This window comes from Scardinius erythrophthalmus, assembly GCF_964197995.2.
Source record: "Scardinius erythrophthalmus genome assembly, chromosome: 19".
Classification (NCBI taxonomy): domain Eukaryota; kingdom Metazoa; phylum Chordata; class Actinopteri; order Cypriniformes; family Leuciscidae; genus Scardinius; species Scardinius erythrophthalmus.
In genome coordinates, this window is record NC_138239.1 from 14,315,738 (window position 1) to 14,333,650 (window position 17,913).

The following is a 17,913-nucleotide window of genomic DNA, read 5'->3' on the forward strand; positions in this document are numbered from 1 at the left end:
AACTGTTCCCGGCCCGGAATTTAATAATACAATTAAAAGAAATATCTGATCATCCTTCATAACGCAGTCATTTACATCTTATATCATCTGTAAACTCTTGCATTACCAAGGCAACAACTAACGCATTTGTATTACATTCCAAAGCGTTCTGTTATCAGCTCCACAGTGGAAAATGAAACCATATCTGTACCGGCTAAGTCGGATCGGCACGCAGTGAAACGGTTAAGTAATGAGAATGGTTTAGTCCGACGGCGAAAAAGCAACTTTTGTTACAAATGACTGAAGCTGAGTGATCTAGTACTATAAAACACGAAATATTTTAATGAATTGGTTATACGGGGAAAATATATTAAATAGAAAAATAAAACAAAATGAAGCATTTCACTTTTGTAACTCACTGTATTTTCATAACTCTGACAGCATTGCTTCATAGAGCCTTGCTCATGTCGGTAAGCTGATTAGATATTTGATCATGACCAGATCTGTCCAATCCCAAATATACAGATTACTTTTGATCTCACTAAGATGCTAAGAGAAGTATTATTGTCTGGCGTAATCATATTTGGTGGATCCATCATCATTTTGCTTAAAATCAAGAGAAAGAGGAAACTATTACAGCCTTTGTCTGACTCTGTCCTGTGTACAGTAGTATATTTTTCCAATTTTGTTTACAATGATCATTTTGTTGGCTTGATTGGTTTCTTTATATTGTCCTTGAGATTTCACCCAATTACAGAGAATGAATTATAGATTCCTGCATAAAATCTTCCACTGGGATACAATAAAAGTGTTTTCTGCAACACTCCTAGTGATTATGTAAAAACAATGCCTACATAAAAGAAAAGGCAGAAATATATTAGCATGAGACAGACAGGATGCAACGACTTCTTCGTAAATCTGTGAGCATGGCCTTAAGTTAACCAGCTTTCAGCTTGTGAAATTTTAATTAAGGAGAGCATCCTCACACAAGTCATGGTAACTCTCAGGATAACCTGCAGCACAGGCCTACCAGACTTTCACATCTAACGACTAGCCTCCTCCCAACAAAGATAAACGATAAACAATTCGTATCCTCTCTGAATTGAGAGATATTTTTTTATCTGTCGTCCATGACCTGAAATGTGGATATCAGTTTTCCGAGACAGTTTCGAAATGTCTTCACGTTTTCAAAGAAAGTGAAACCTTCTCGAAAATCAACTCAAACAGAGCGGTGAACCACAAAATGAAGCCTGCCCGCATTGCTTGCAGTAATGTGCACTACTTTATACTCATTAGCACTCATTAACACTTATTAACACTCATTCTCACAAAATCTACAGCTAATGGCTTGATAAACGTGAGCGGCGTGCCTGCGCTAATAGAAAAACTCAAAGGGTCGATGCATAAAAATTTACGGATTTTCGCGTTGACAAATGTCGCTTACATCTGCCCTGAAGGTTCACTGATGCAGTTGCAAAACTCACTTATTTCCATGAATGTTTAATGAGTTTAAACTACAAGCTATTTTCATTTAACGTGAAACACAAAAGTCTATAAATGTAGTTGAGAATGTTTGTTAAAAAAAAAAAATAGAGAGCAAATATAGTTCCAAATCAATAAAGCACCATGGACAGGTACATAGCTCCCAATCCTTTTACACTCTTTTCATTTCCCTTGATTGAAAAAAAAAAAGAAAGAAATACCTTACAAGGAGCATTTATTACCTTAATATAATGATTTTACCGTAGTTCAAACCTCATAGCCTGTGCCAAAGGGGAACACAGATGTGCAGAGATGTTTTTCTTTATTTATTTTTTTTGCACAGGGCTCAGCAGGAAATGGTTCTGTAATAATGCTTCCTCAGAGACCTTCACTGAAGCATTAACAATGTGAAGTCCAAGGTCTTGCTGAGGTTATTTTGTGCTGTTCCATTGGTTGTTGGAACATTCTTTGAGTCCACACACACAGGTTTGATCAAGGCACACTCACTGTGCATGCATAGTTCAGCAAAGCTCTTGTCAGGAAACATCTACACTTGACATTTTTGAAGAAAATATGAGTGGTGCTTGCCTGTGCAAATCTTGCCTCCTCAGTGCCAGTGTGTTGTGAGTGGTTTAAAGGGTGTTGCTCTGCAGTTGCTAAGGTGTTCTGGGTGTTCAAAGTTTTTTTTTAAAGGATTATTTTTTTCTTAAAAGTTTTTTTTTGTGTGTGTGTGTGTGCCAGTTTTATCAGTTGCCAGGCAAAGAAATCGAATTACTTGGTAAAGTAACAGCATAACTCCTCTGATAATTTGAGGCATTTTAAATGTATTTATTTAATTAATTAATTATATTTCTATTTCAATGGAGGAATAAGCATTTTTAGGTTGTGTTCACACTTGTAGTTCGGTTCACTTCACTTGTTTGGTCCAGATAAAAAAAAAAAAAACCTTTTAGTCCTTGTCCGCTTAGCATTCAGATTGGCGTTCTTATCACCGAACCTAAAGGCATAGGGATACGTTCACAACCTGATTTTTTTGGCTTTTGTGACCTAGAAAAAACAGGTATGCGTGAGCATTCTGTCCTTTTTAGGGTCGCATCTTCCTATTTTTGGTTCTTTTACAGTACGTCATTATTCGAACCGTACCAGAGTTCGTTGTCTTATCATGTCTTAGATGCCTGTCTGAAACCAGTTTCCTTAGGAGGTACTAAATCTAAATAATTTGGTTTTAAATCATTTGGCTTGATGTTATGATGTCTTAGAATGACTAACTAAATAAATAAACTGGGTAATAAGGTAGCTTTTTGACATAGCCCACATTTTTAAAATAAATAAATAAACTGGGCAGTAAGGTAGCTTCTGGACATAGCTCACATTTTGGATGTCTTCCTAATCTAACCCATCTGGTTTTCATCAGCTCGATAGCAGAGTGCTCCATGACCTCAATCAGATGTGTCAAATAAGGGATTCATACAAAATATGCAGTGTTGGGCATATTCCAGATACCGTTAGAGAGTAGATTTTGACTTTACTTTGCAGTAAGACATTGTAACCTCAAACATTAGTTTCTGTCAATCACCATCTGCTAGAGGCTATTCAGTTCAGAACAGCTTTACAAATCAGTAAGAATGGAGCGACTACCAAAGTCTATAAATATAATAAATATAGGATTGGAGATGTGAAAAGCACATCTTGAATATTGTGCATTAGTGCTTGTCATGTTTTATATTAGCAGTAAAACGGTCATTATTTGAGACTGGTATGAATAGGCTATAACTGTGTAGTTATTAGTTACTCATGCAATGTACAGGATGCCATCAGTCGTAAATTTACTGTCCAAAGTGTTCTTATGGCAATACACAGTTCTTGTGACTGATGTCTTTTGTTTTTATGGTTCTGTATGGCACTTTGAGAGTCACTAATCTAGCCTTTCTGCTTTAAGGACTTTAGCTCACACTCAAGAGAGGGAGGCAACATCCATTGATTATTTTTTCCCCATGTTACTGTACTTCCAGCCATTAAATATTCATTAACATATGCATTTTACCAAATCTTAGCAATGTATTGCTATTATTAGTCTTTGCCTTTTCGGCCCAGTATTATTCTTGGCCACTATAACTCGCCCTACATGAGCAACAATGATTTCTTTCAAAACGGCAGTGGGTTGCAGTAATGCATTGCATGGTTAATCATCCACCTGTAATGTGAAAAAAAGTACAAACCCACAGGAGCAGAAAGCCTACAATACACTAACACAAAAAAGGTATTACAAAGGAGGAAAAAACTGTGGTCCTCAGTATGAAAGCCTTAAGCCTGATAAAACCTTACAAAATTAGCAAGACAGCTAAGCATATGCAAAGTTTTTGCTGTCACATCTTTAGAAAACTATTAGAAGAATAGTGTATATTACAAGATTTGTGCAAGATGGTACTACACAAAAGTGTTGTAATATTTATATGGGCCCCCAGTGAAACTGGCAAATCTTTATAAACGAGTGCCAGTGGATGTGTGGTTCTCAAATGTTTTTCAAAAACAAGTAGTCAAAGCCAGAAGCATCCTGCCTATTTAAACAAGCCGGTAGATATTTTTGAGCCATGCATTTTGAATGCAAAATCCAACATAAATTATTCACATCTTTAATTAAGTTACACGACACGATTATTATTGCAAGTAGAAATAGCATCAAAATGCTGTGGTGAAAAACGCTCAGCAGAAAGTGTTGCAGTCAAATCAATTCACACCTTCCGCAGATCAATTGCTTTCAACAGAAAATTCTGTCAACATCTAACCATCCACATGCCACTCAAAACTCTTGAGATATCATTCCTTATGGAACACAAAGAGCTGTTTTTATTTAAATCTCAAAACTGCTTTCCATTCAACAGAATCCATTGTTAAATTCAGTTGTGATTTTGCTTGTGTTTATAAAAAAAACTATTATATGACTAAATTATGTTGGGTTTGAACTCCTTTGAACGTACGTACGTACGTACGTACATACACATAAATATACTGTAATATACTGTATCATTTTTATTTATATATAGATAACATTCAAACTTTTTTCCCGCAAGACTTACATTGATCAAAAGTGACAGTAAAGACATTTACACTGATAAAACAATTTCCATTTTAAACAAATGCTGCATTCTTTTGAACATGAAATATTATCATGGTTTTTCTAAATAACAAAAAATAATAATAACATTCATCCTTTCTGAAGGATCATGAGTTAATGAAGACTGTGATGGCAGCTGAAAATTCAGCTTTTCTATCACAGGAATTCATTATATTTTACAATATATTTAAATAAAAAAGTTATTTTAAATTGTATAAAATATAGTTTTTACTGGATATTTGATCTTGAAATTGTACCGACCCCAAGCTCTCCCAACCCCCATTTCTGTTTAGCAGTTGTGTTAAGTTTGTTGTACATTGCCCAAGTCTTTCAAAGTTTACAGAACATGGCACACTAAATGTGCTACACAAACCAGGAGTGGAGGGTTGATAAATAATGCAGAGAAACGTGTAAAGAAGGTTGTTGTATTCCACATTAACAGTAATGCTTAACAACCGTTATGTGCACTGTACATCCCAAGGTTACTCGGCTGATGATTGCTACCATGGTGTAGAAAAGCATGTAGAAGGACTGGAGTAATTGACCTTCTTTGCACAATAAGACCCATCGCATAGAGATCTACATTGTGGCCTGCAACATATGCTACTGTGCAACTCAACATCATTCACAAGTTAAACTGTTCCCCTTCAGAAATTGCACTTGGAAATGTAAGAGAATTTTGAATATTGTATAACTATTTCTATACCTTTTCAATGTCTGCTTGTAAGAGGTGTGAATTATTGACAGTAGAAGCCAGAGGAACTGAGAATGGCCCTTTCACAGTGGTCAGTCCAATCTGGAGGAAACTGTCACAGGCAATTGGCTAACTCTGTTTAACAATGTCATAATGTATATGAATGCTATTTTCATTCCCCCCCTCAACCTCCCCCTCCCCGGCCACGTCAAATATACTTCCAGCTTGCAAAGTCCAAGTCCAACAGGAGACTGTCAGTATGTGTGACCATATGGTACATTTTAGATGTGGAAAAATGCAGCCATCAAATTTTAATTAAACTATTAAAGTATGCACTATTTCTAAAGTAAAAGCAGTGCTTGACCTCTGTTTCTGAAGGGTCCAGTTTGAACCAATGTACAATGAAACTAAAGCAGTCTGTTGTGGCCAGATAAGCAGAATGCATTTGATTATTCAGTGTTAGTAAAATATAAGCAATTCTTCTATGGACAGATGGGATGTTGAAGCTAAAAAATACTTAAATATTAGCAGCTCGGATTAACACTGGAAAAGCAGAGAATGGACGCATTTAGCTGAAGTGTGTGATACTATCAGCTGACCACGACTGACTGTGACAGATATGAGCCTGGAATTAATGGAGAGGCTGCATATGAAATATGACACAGAGAGCCATCACACAGGGTAAATAACATAAATATCAGAAAAATATCCATATATATCCAATCAAAACATGCTGACATTAGATCCAACAGTGGACCAACATTTGTACTGAATTACATGAACTAAAAGCTTATCGACCTCTTAGATGTCTTACTATCGGAGCCCTCTTTTTCATTTCGGCCTAAGTGGCCTGTTGGGATGCTGTAATATAGCATTAGTCTTGCTGTACAATAAAACATTTATTAGTCTTTCCAGCTAGCATCTTCATCAAAGTTGATTGCGGTGTAATTCTTATTGACTTCGAAAAGGAAGACGAGTTCAGGTATTTTTATATTTGCATCTCTGTTCACCAAAACGTAACAGCGCCAACGGTCTTCTTAATATTTTCTCTATTTGATTATAAAATCAGTGCACGTAGATTAAAGCTAACCTGAAAGTCCACACTCTTCAAATTACTTTGTTTTGTTAAACATATCCTTTGATCAGGCAAATGCAACAAGGGAAAAAAATAAATGTGAACACCAAGAGCAACATTAATTGATTAGGAGAGTGATATGAGCTAAGCATATTTGAAGTTGAAAAGAACAGGAAAAACATGTTGTCACTAAGAGGCAGTGTGCAAAGAAGGTCTGTTAACTTTTTTTTGCAAATCCTGATTAAATGTGTTAGAAAAGACAAAATACAAAAGACCTAACTGTTGTTCCTCGCTTAAAAGGTATATGACCACTCCAGACTCTATGCTCAACTTGAACGACAACTACCACCTTACAAAGTAATGTGAACCTCGTAAAATGCATCAGAGACTCACTGGAAATGATATAGGCAGATAAAAATTCCATGAAATCAAGGCACCTCTATCCACATTACCAGCACGGATTGTGGGGGTAAATCTACAGAATTCTGTAGAATGGGTTAATTGCTGCCAAACATCAAAAGTATGTATTTTTTCTTCACAAAAACTTTTAGGGCATATAAGAAGGCGAATTGGGACACAGCGTTCCTGTCACTCTGATTCAAATTCCAATTTAACTTCCAATTCAAATATCAACTCTTGAACTTAAAGGGAGCAAATTGTTTCATTGTGGTAAACGTGTTAATCCAAAACATTTAATGATCAATATGTAGGGGTGGAGGTACAGTATGTAGAATGATTGCTGTTTGAATCCTGTTGAAATCTGTAGAGAAATCTGCAAGTGCAGGATCCATGCAGACCAACTTAGTATATATCAATTCAATGTTCAAAAACCCATCATGATTCACCATGCAGCATCCATGGAGTAAACTAAGAGGGCATGAACCAGCATCCAACTCCTAAAAATGAAGTACAACCCACAACAGTTAAAAATTTGCACAGGTCATTACACAGGAATCATTTGTTTGTTCATATTACAAATAGAAAGCAAGCCAACACACTGTGAAACATGAACATAATCACACCATTTGACCACTGAATGTCGACTGAATATCACAGATCCCAGATTATCACATTTAGTGAGTAACGTGCCATATTTAATATGACATCAATCTAATCTGTATAAGGAAAATGAAAAGAATAGCCTGAGGTTATCACCAACTGTCTACTCTAGGGTCATCATGGATTCCACAATATAAATAAATGGATAAATGTACATTTTAAATTCTAAAAAATAATGGACCACGTGTCCACTGTGCTTGACTTCAGGTGCTCACAACCAACCTGTAGCAAAAATGTTGCACTGATTCTTGCCCTTATTTTCTTTTTCTTTTTTTTACCAATCCAAACAGTCTTCCATTAAGTAACAGTAAATCTGCCCTTGTAATCCATGTGACGTCAGCTAAAATCGGTCTCCCAGCCGACGCTTTATAGGTATAGCCTTCATCCCATTATGACCAACCCCTTGTAATATTCTGCAGGCAGAAGGACGCTGAACCGTTTCTATGTAGGTTTCTATGACTGAACGGTTGACACGAGCAGCCTAACCTACATAAAATTCTGTCAAAGGAAATTTAACAACCTTACATCATATGCTACTGCAAATCACACATCACAACAAATGTGCTTTCATGGCTATTCAACATAGCTATTGAGCTTAGAGGACAAAATTCATCAAATATTCTGTTTAAAGTGGTATTTGAACTATACACATGCTATAGAGAAAGCACATATATATGTTTAGAATTGTTTTTGATTCAAAACCTTAGATACAGTCACTGTAAAAATGTTAGATAAATAAATGTGAAAATACTGCACTAAATGTAAGTTATCTTAATGCATACAGTAAAACTAATATTATGTTGATATAATAAATGATAGTATATTATATTATAAATTGTGATATAATTTTTCTATAAAATATTATTAAAAATGTGATGCTGAAATGAAGTACAGTATGAATTACCTTAAAATTTACATAATATATTTAACAAGGTAATATGTGATACACATTTACATTTAATTATTAAAATGATGTTGTTTATTAATAGAAAGTATGAGTAGCATGAGTATAAAAGTACCATAAAGTAAAATATTGTTTACATTAATTAATTGCTTCTAATTTTTGGAAAAGAGATTGGGAACCATCACATTTACAGATTTATTTCAAAAGTTTCCTCTTATTTTTATCGGCTGGTTATACACATTGAATCTACAGTGTTTTTTACTGCATTTTATATTATTCAGTTAATGTTTACTGCTTTGTTTTGTGTAATGTGTAATTCCGAAAGTGTTCTGTATTGGGTAATCTATGCTCTGTCTTTATGTATTAATAACCATTTGCTGGAAAACCCACTTTTGATTATCTCTAAGTCATTATGGGTAGTTCCACTGGACCACCTGTGTCATTAGCAAATTGTACAAGCCAGTTCAGTAACATTCAGGTTTTAATAGCTCAACTAAGTATATCAACATTATATAATTTAACGACATATATGTAGAGATCTGACAGATTGAATTATAAAAGTCAACAAATTGCGCACAGTGTAGCCCTTTGTGACAACTTCACCATGTGGCAAATAGCCGTCAGTCTGCCCATATACCTAAATACTTTGCAGCAACGTTTACCACAGTGATGGTCACAGATCTTTATGCGTTGATCAAGCAATGCATCTCCTAGTAATAAAGTTATTTCAAAACATCCTATCAATAACGGTTATCATGCATGGCAACGTAGCCTATTTCATGCATAAGCCCAATACGAGGCAGACTGGGGCCACAGGCTAGCCCACAGTGCACCTGTAACGCAGGAACTGTCAATTGACATGTGAGCTATAGGGCCTACATCACACTGGATATCATTGAGAATGAACATCCACATCTACCATCTACCTCGCAAGGTCACGACAGTTCTGTAAAGGCTATTGTACGTAGCTGCTACGTCTGTTTGTCTTACCGTATATTCCCTGGCAAAAAACGCCTTCAAATAGTGCGGCCAATAACCACAGGAGAGCAAAGATAATATCCATCTTTACGTTAGTCTGAACATATCCAGCTCCTCAGGCGGCGAACAGTTGAAGGCAGTACGTGCAGTCCAAATCTCCCACCTCGCGTGACCGTATCATCAAGAAACAGCTGAAGTAGTGTCAGTCCGAGATGTCTCACAAGTCATTTCTTGCCAATTCAATGCAGATGTTCTCACCAAATTGGTCTAGGCGGAGATATAAATCTGTGACAGATAAGGAGGACGAGCATCAAACCTTCAGAGAGGGTCTCCTCCTCACACCTTCGCCGGCATTAAGCACCGACGCGGCTGGCGAAAGTAAATGACAGCGCCATGGGAAACACGCGCGCTATTAATCGGTTACGCGCGCTGGCATCCACCTCATCGACGTTCCCAAAAGATAATACTGCGGAATTTAATGCGAAAGATAACCAATAATCGACGAGACCGCCTCTCTCATCCCTTCGTGCGTTCAGGATGCCGGTGAGGCAGAAAGGCACGCCGAAAAAAAGCTGCTCGTTGATGCTGATGGGAGCGCTACTATAGTAACACTATGATTCTTCGTCTCCAGCGGATAAACAGATGAATCCGCTATTTCATTAGAGCTGTGTGGGCCAGCTTTACTTCTCGGAAGTCTTTGGTCCCGGCTTGAAAAAAAAAAGGGAAGAAACAATGACACACACACACACACACACGGATGTGTCAGGTTAGGTTGCCTATATTCAGGATAAACCGTAATTTAGACTGGATGAAATGTGAAGGGTGGTCGGGCACGCTGCGCCATACGTACTGCGCTGGAACGCCGGAGCCCAGCTGGCTGACTACGTCAAAGAGCGCGTGAGTGAGTGAGTGAGCGCGCTCGGATCTCATTTGTATGAGAAGCACTCTCGCGCTGAGAACGTTCGCAGCAGAGCAACGTGAACTTCATTATAAATTAAAGGCCGCTAGTCTAAATGGTATACATGCTTTCTTACGTTTGTCCGTTCGTTTGCCTTTTTTCTCTCATTGAAACGGAAGATGATAGCTGCTATTAATTTCGCCTCTCACCTCCTCGCTTGTCGACTTTATAACTATCAAATGAATGATTTTTCCTTCCATTATCAACATATCAACCACAACAATGCCAGTAGATGCGAGGCTACATTCTGTTAAACACTTCACCATTAAATCAGGCGATGTTAATATGCTCGAATATATATTCGAGCGAATACAATCTGTTACTGTAAAACGAACTGATGATGATGACACAGGTGGTTCAAGAGAAGGTCACATGATGACTCACTAGCAACCGTGAACAATGATCAGACACTAAAATAAAACAGTAAACATTAACCAAACTAAAATACCACAAAATACTCAAATGTACATAATAAGAAATAAAAATGTTATGATTTTAATAGAGAATTCTGAGAATGGACATTTTACTGTAACATTATGTTGGCCAGTTAATAATTAATTCACACTTTTTACAACTAAACAATTTACCACAATGTTTTTGTAATAAGTATACATATTGCGTTATTTAAACATTGTCATGTTTCACTAAGCTTTTATGATGGTCATTCAGTGTTTAATAGGTACTTACTAACTGTTATTCAACACTTTACCAGAAGTGGGCCAATGTGGCCAGTGTACCAGGGGCCTTGAACTGAAAAGCAAACTTCTGAAAATGTAAATATACAGATGAACAGCGAATGTGTGCAAGTAATCTAATAAAACCTAATAAACAATACATTGTGCCCCAGGGTCTTGCGTGACTGTAATCCTTGATCACAGTAGCTCCTGTTCATGCATCACCCTGATTGAATATGTCTTAACTTAATTGTAAAAATCTAGTAATCTGTACTATTCACATTCTATGCTTTGTTTACTAAGAAACCCAGGTTAAGATTAATTGATTGGTTTGAGTGTGTTTTTGAGGCGGGGAAAATCTTAATGGACTTTTCACTCATTTCCTCCACTTCTGCAGTTATTTTTCTCTGTTTGCATTCACTCATTTCCCAAAGTCATCTTGAATGTTGAAATTTATACAACTGAAACACTTGATAGAACTTCACAAAAGCTGACTTCATAAATTGATGTTGATTTTCCTAAATTGTTTTTAGTCACCATTATGGCAATTAGTGATCCCTTTGGTTGGGCACTTGGAACTTCATTTATACAATTGTAATTCTCTTCCCATTGATGCAGCAATTGCAACAAGAAATCACTTATTCCATTTCAGATTTCAAAGGAAGATATATATATATTATCAATTATATTTTATTTAAAGTAAATTATCAAGTACTCTCTACAGTTCTTTTTTAGTTACTAGAACTCTTGTGTAAGTGAACTATACTAACTAAGCATTTGTCAGTACCACATACAATTCCTATTTCACTTTACTTGTTTTTTTAAGACAATCGGTTTGCATGCTTTTTTAAGTAAGTCCAACTAATTAGATTTTACAGTGTACATTATGTACATTGCGTCTGTATTATCGATATTAATATTTCATATCTATAAGAAATATGCAATGAAATGATCAATCAAGTTCTATGGATTACGAAATTTTAATTATACTGTCAGCTTTGTCAGGGCTTCACAGCCATAGAGGATTAGTTGGTCAACAAATTGTGTACTGTACATATACTGCCATCTTCTGGAATAAGAAAAAATAAAGTTATATGAAAATACAAGGTGACATGCAAAACAGCACAAATTGATTACATTTTCTATAAAAATAATATTATTCTTATTAAAGGCAGGGTAGGTAGGATTTTTCTAAAGAAAAAAAAAACATTCCAAATTTGTTTAAACTGTCTTTATATACCAATGCATAATTAAAATGTAAGTACTCTGAAAAAGAGAGTATAAAAATTGAATGTCTGTAGACCTCTCACAACTGTTGTAAACACAGCTAATTATTTCCATTCACTCCACCCCCTCCCTTCTGAGCTCCTCCCAAAGCCACGCCCCCAAAACACATGAACGCGGGACACCAAACGCTAAGGCTCAGCTGGAAGACGCATTTATTTACCGGAGACGAGCGGAGAGGAAGGAACGCAGTGCATGCAGTGACATCATGTCAGAATCACATGTAATAAAATACCTAACTTTATCACTATAAATATAAACATAAGATTTCTTTTAGTACTCACTATCAAGCTAGCATATCGGTAAAGTTTAAAATATACTTTGTTTGATTCGGTAACGAGCTATATTTGGGCAAAGCTAAAAACAGGTTGCATTGATACACGTTTTTCCATTACCATCAGTTACACTGTGATGAAGGTGAATTTCGTGTAAGATTCATAACATATACGTGTTTTGCATGTAAGAGTTTCCATGATGAAAACATTGTTGACTTTAATCAGGACTAACGTTACACTCCGGAGACAAGTACCGCATCGTCGGTTCGAGGACAGGTCCGGGGCCGAGGGCGAAGCAGAGGAGGTCTTTCAAGAGTGCGGGCAACCAGGGTCCGAGGAAGTAGTTTTTGCCTTGTTTGCCTTCGCTGACTGCATGTGCAGGTGCTTTGAATTTTGAATGCTCTTTCTCTGCCATAATTTTACTCTTCGTAGGTTCCGCGCCTCTCTTGCACTCCTCAAATCAAACGGATGCGCGCGCATATGGGCAGATCTAGCAACAGGGGTGGTAGCCATGGTTGCGAGAGTGAGTGACAGTCGCCCAAACCAATCAATTGTTTCGTCCCGAATGGAAATAATGAGCTGTGTTTATTGCAGATTAAAAGGTCTACAGTTACTCGATTTTTATACTCTCTTTTTCAGAGCACTTACATTTTAATTATGTATTGGTATATAAAGACAGTTTAAACAAATTTGAAAAAAGGTTTTTTATAAAAATCCTACCTACCCTACCTTTAATTCACTACTTAACATTAAAATATTGTAGCTGAATATAATTAGTGTGATTATGGCTTTAAGAACTACGCAAATTAGAAATTACATAAAATGTTGTTGGTGGTCATCTAGACTTATCTTAAACATATAATCATTTAACATATAAGTGATTGCAAATGCTGTTTAAACTGTATTATGTGAAAACACCATATAGCAATATAGCATTGATGAACATGAATAGGCCAAAATATTTTTATGATATTTTTGGGTTACTTGACAGTCTTTATTTAATTGTCATTAAATGTCATTAAATGTCATTAGTGTCCAGGAAGTTCTTCAACAACCCATGGAAGAAAGTAAGTCGTACATATGATGTACAAAGATTAAAACTGAGTAAATGATGACAACATTTTATTTTTTTAGATCATTTTAAGAGAATAACTATTTGAATTATGTTTTCTGTTTTCACAATACCCAACCTTTCTTTTGTGTTGCTCACTTTAAAAAATAAAAACATTTATTCCAATTTCCAGTTCTTTCCCCATTTTCCATTTTAGTGTAACTGGCTACATCACTAATGACACTTACAAGGTAACAGGGAAATGTTGACAGGAAACAGGATCTCAGTTTTTCATGTCCTGAAAAGCAAAATGCACTTCAAAACTGGTGTAAATTGTATAAAAGCACAAGTTTTTGTTTTTCCAATCTATCTTTTATTACAGCTATTTGATTAACGCTTATATTGTTAGATTTGTGGCAAATTCAATGTTATGGCAGTGGCACTGGGTGTGAAATTTGTTTTTGAAAGTCTTTTATTCTCACTAACGCTGCAATAATTTGATCAAAAATACAGTAAAAACTGTGAAATATTACAATTTAAAATAACCGTTTATATATATATATATATATATATATATATATATATATATATATATATATATATATATATATATATATATATATATATACATATATTAAAATGTAATTTATTCCTGTGATGGCAAAGTTTAATTAACTCCAGTCTTCAGTGTCACATGATCCTTCAGAAATCTTTATAATATGCTGATTTGGTGCTCAAGAAATGTTTCTTATTATTCATGTCAGTTGTACTGCTTAATATTTTTGTGAAAATCATGATATATATTTTTCAGGATTCAAATAAATAGAAAGTTCAAAAGAACATTTATTTGAAATTTAAATCTTCTGTAACATTACATTAACATTACATTACAAATGTCTTTACTGTCAATTTTAATCAATTAAATAAATCCATCCCTGCTGAATAAAAGTATCAATTTATAAAAAAATAAATAAAAAAAAATCTGAGCAGTAGTGGCTGGACACATTTATCTAGTAGTATACTACCAAGATTCTTTTTTTCCTTTTTTTTTTTTTTTTTGTCAGGTTAATTGCTGGGCTTCAGCTAAAGCTAGATACTTTACAAAGCTACACAACAGACATGACAGCTGCATGTGCGGTGTAGTCACCCATGTTATTGTTTAATTAGGGTGTGATAGAAATGTGTGTGTCAGAGAGTTGAGGCAAATTAGCGCTGGGTTAAAATTAGCCATCGCAGTGGTGAGCTGAGATTGACGAGACAGCCGCTCGCCAGAAACCTCAGAGCTGTCCAGGTCATTATGCAGCATCACTAACTCCATCCATCCAACAACGGCAAGCTCACATAACTGCCTGTTAATGGTGAACAGTTCTGTGAGCTGTGAAGCTGAGGAACCTTGACATGAGGGAGTGGATGCGAACATATTTCTGATACAGATCTGATTATTTTATATTTTAATGAGGTATAAGCATCCACATACAACAACTATCCGCTCTTCAACCTCTTTTAATTAACACTCAGTTCTTGCTTCTGAAAGGATACATGCTGAGTTGATGTATACAACATAGGTGATAAGACCTTGATGTATAAGAACATTGCCCCTTTCATGAAAAGTTCTCTGTATTATTCTTGCTTCTCAGACTCACTTGGATCAATTTGATAAGCTACATCAAATGTAAATGTAGACTAGAGTATTCACAAAGAAGACCCATTTCAGCCTCGACCAGTTGAATACAAGGATAGACACGAAACTGCTTTCAATTAATAATAGGCCTATACAATTGCAGAAATTATTCTTGAACTGACTTTATTAAAAGGGAGAAGGTTACATACATTTAAACATTAGATAGTCAATAGTCTATACAGTATTTTAATGCAATTACATCAGAGGAAACTGAAATTAAATAATAGAAAAAATAAGAGTAATCCCTTACTTTACTTTTTCAAGGGAAAAGTAATTAAATTACAGTAATTAATTAGTAATGCATTACAACCAATCCAGCATGGGATTTTGTTATTGTATTATTGTAAACTACATTAAAAGTTTGGGGGTCAGTAAGATAAAAAAAAAAAAAAATGTAGGATGCATTAAGGATGCATTAAATTGATTAAAAGTGACCACAAAGATCGCTATCAAAAGATATTACAAATAAATGCTGTTCTTTAAACTTTCTATTGATCAAAGAATCCTGGAAAAAAAGTATCCCAGTTTCTACAAATATATTAAGCATTACAACTGTTTTCATCATTGATGATAATGATAAGAATTGTTTAATGAGCACCAAATCAGCATATTATGATTTCTGAAGGATCATGTGACAATGAAGACTGGAATAATAATGCTGAAAATTAAGCTTTGCTATCACAGAAATAAATTACATTTGAGAATATATTAAAATAGTGAAAAGTTATGTTTAAATTGCAATAGTATTTGACAATATTACTGTTTTTACTGTATTTTTTTTACAAAAAAAAAAAGTCTCTGTCAACATGAGAGACTTGACATGGGAAATATCATGGTTATTTATTGAAACCTAATGAGATCAGAGAAACCTTCAAATCTATAATGAGATTGGACTGTGATCCAAATATCCTTAACCAATTTCTCTGAGCTCCTGACAGAGACTTCATCAAGTCTTCTATTGATTTTTTGATTTGCACACAACATTTAAGTGGTGAAAAGTGTTATGTTTGTGTAATGGAGCAAAGCTGGGTCATCAGTTACAGTACATTGGCTTTCATTCTTAGACACGTCTTCCTTAGAAATTAAACATCCTTCTCCTATTATGTGGTTATAGTTTAAGTCGTTCACAGAAGAAAAAAGCACCAGTGCTCTAACTCACTAGCTTGGCAGGGTTTGAGAGATCGAGCGCTTGTCTGAGCAAGTCTGTCAGTTACTGTACATCTGTCACTGAAGATACATCTTCCTTGAAATGCAAATGGATCTGGCCAGTGGGATGACAGCCCTGCATCTTGGCTCACTAAGGTGTGTCCCTCATTATCTGGGTTGTGAAAAAATAGAAATCTTTTTAAACGTCTTCAAGAAACCAACCACTCGAATGATTACATTATCACCCAAGTCCTCTTTCACTTTCATTATGTATCATTCTTTCTACAGTATACAACGCGTGTGTGAAATTGGTTTGATATTTTTATAATAGAACGTATAATGTTATCATGAAATGAATTATGAATTTGAACTGCATTAATAATTAATTGATAAAGATGAAGATCAACTGAATGGACTATTAAAAAGAGTAGATAAATAAGTTAATTTCAAATAAATGATTATCATTTTTGTATAGACTATTCAACACAGTTGGGAGTCACATTTTCTTATATGTATATAATCATTGTGATTCCATTTTATTTTTCCCTACACAAATCAAAAGTAGTTGCAGTACTGAAACCAATATTTGTAGTGATCTTGTAGTAAATATTTGTCAATCAGTCCAAGGTGTTCAGCTCTCTAATCAAATTATTTCTCCACACTTTGTCTCACATGACATACATCTGTCATAATAGCCTCATTATTTATTTACAGTGTGAAAATAACTCTGGATGTTTAATCTCTAAATTATTTCTCATATATGGCTTTAAAATAAAGACTTCAGTTGTAGACTAATGGGTAAATATCTGACCTGATAACTGTGAGGCTAGGATAGATATACACTGATGTGCTAAAACATTATGACCACCTGCCTAATATGCTGTTGGTCCTTTGCGTGCTGCCAGAACAGTGCCGATCCGCTGAAGCATGGACTCTACAAGACCCCTAAAGCAGCAGACATTAGCAGTAGATCCTTCAAGTCGTGTAGGTTACGAGGAAGAGCGCTGTGGATCAAACTAGTTGATCCCTGTTGATGCTCTGGGAAATTTGAAGGCCAGAGCAACACCTTCAAACCATTTCTGAACAATGTGTGCAGTGTGGAAGGGTTCATTATCCTGCTGAAAGAGACCACTTCCACCAGGGAACACAATTTTCTTGAAGGCTGTATCTGGTCAGCAACATTGTTTAAGTAGGTGGCATATGTCAAATTTACGTCCACATGAATGGCCGGCCGCAAGGTTTCCCAGCAAAACATTGCCCAGAGCATCACACTTTCTCCACTGGCTTGTCATAATCCCAGAGTGCATCCTCTACACTTCCCCAGGTAAATGGCACACACGTACACGGCTGTCAGTGTCCACATGATATAAAAGAAAACGGGATTCATCGGACCAGGCAACCTTGTTCCATTGCTCCAAGGTCCCTTTCTGACGCTAGCATGCCCACGCGCTTTCGACGATGGACGGGATGCAGTAGTGTGCGATGCACTGTATGTTTTGACACATTCCACCCATAACATCATTAAAATTTTGTGTGACTTGTGCCACAGTAGACCTTC

The 17,913-nt window shown here is 35.7% G+C and overlaps 1 protein-coding gene across 1 annotated transcript in view; it reads right to left on the bottom strand.

Annotated features, from left to right (window-relative positions):
* mdga2a (MAM domain containing glycosylphosphatidylinositol anchor 2a) overlaps positions 1-9,371 on the bottom strand; it is a gene marked incomplete at its 5' end in the record, with an annotated part of 155,998 nt that extends 146,627 nt beyond the window's left edge. Inside the window, one exon of the mRNA XM_081347548.1 lies at positions 9,299-9,371. Coding sequence (XP_081203674.1) covers positions 9,299-9,371 — 73 coding nt within the window. The remainder of the gene's footprint in view (positions 1-9,298) is intronic.
* Positions 9,372-17,913: the final 8,542 nt, after the last annotated feature.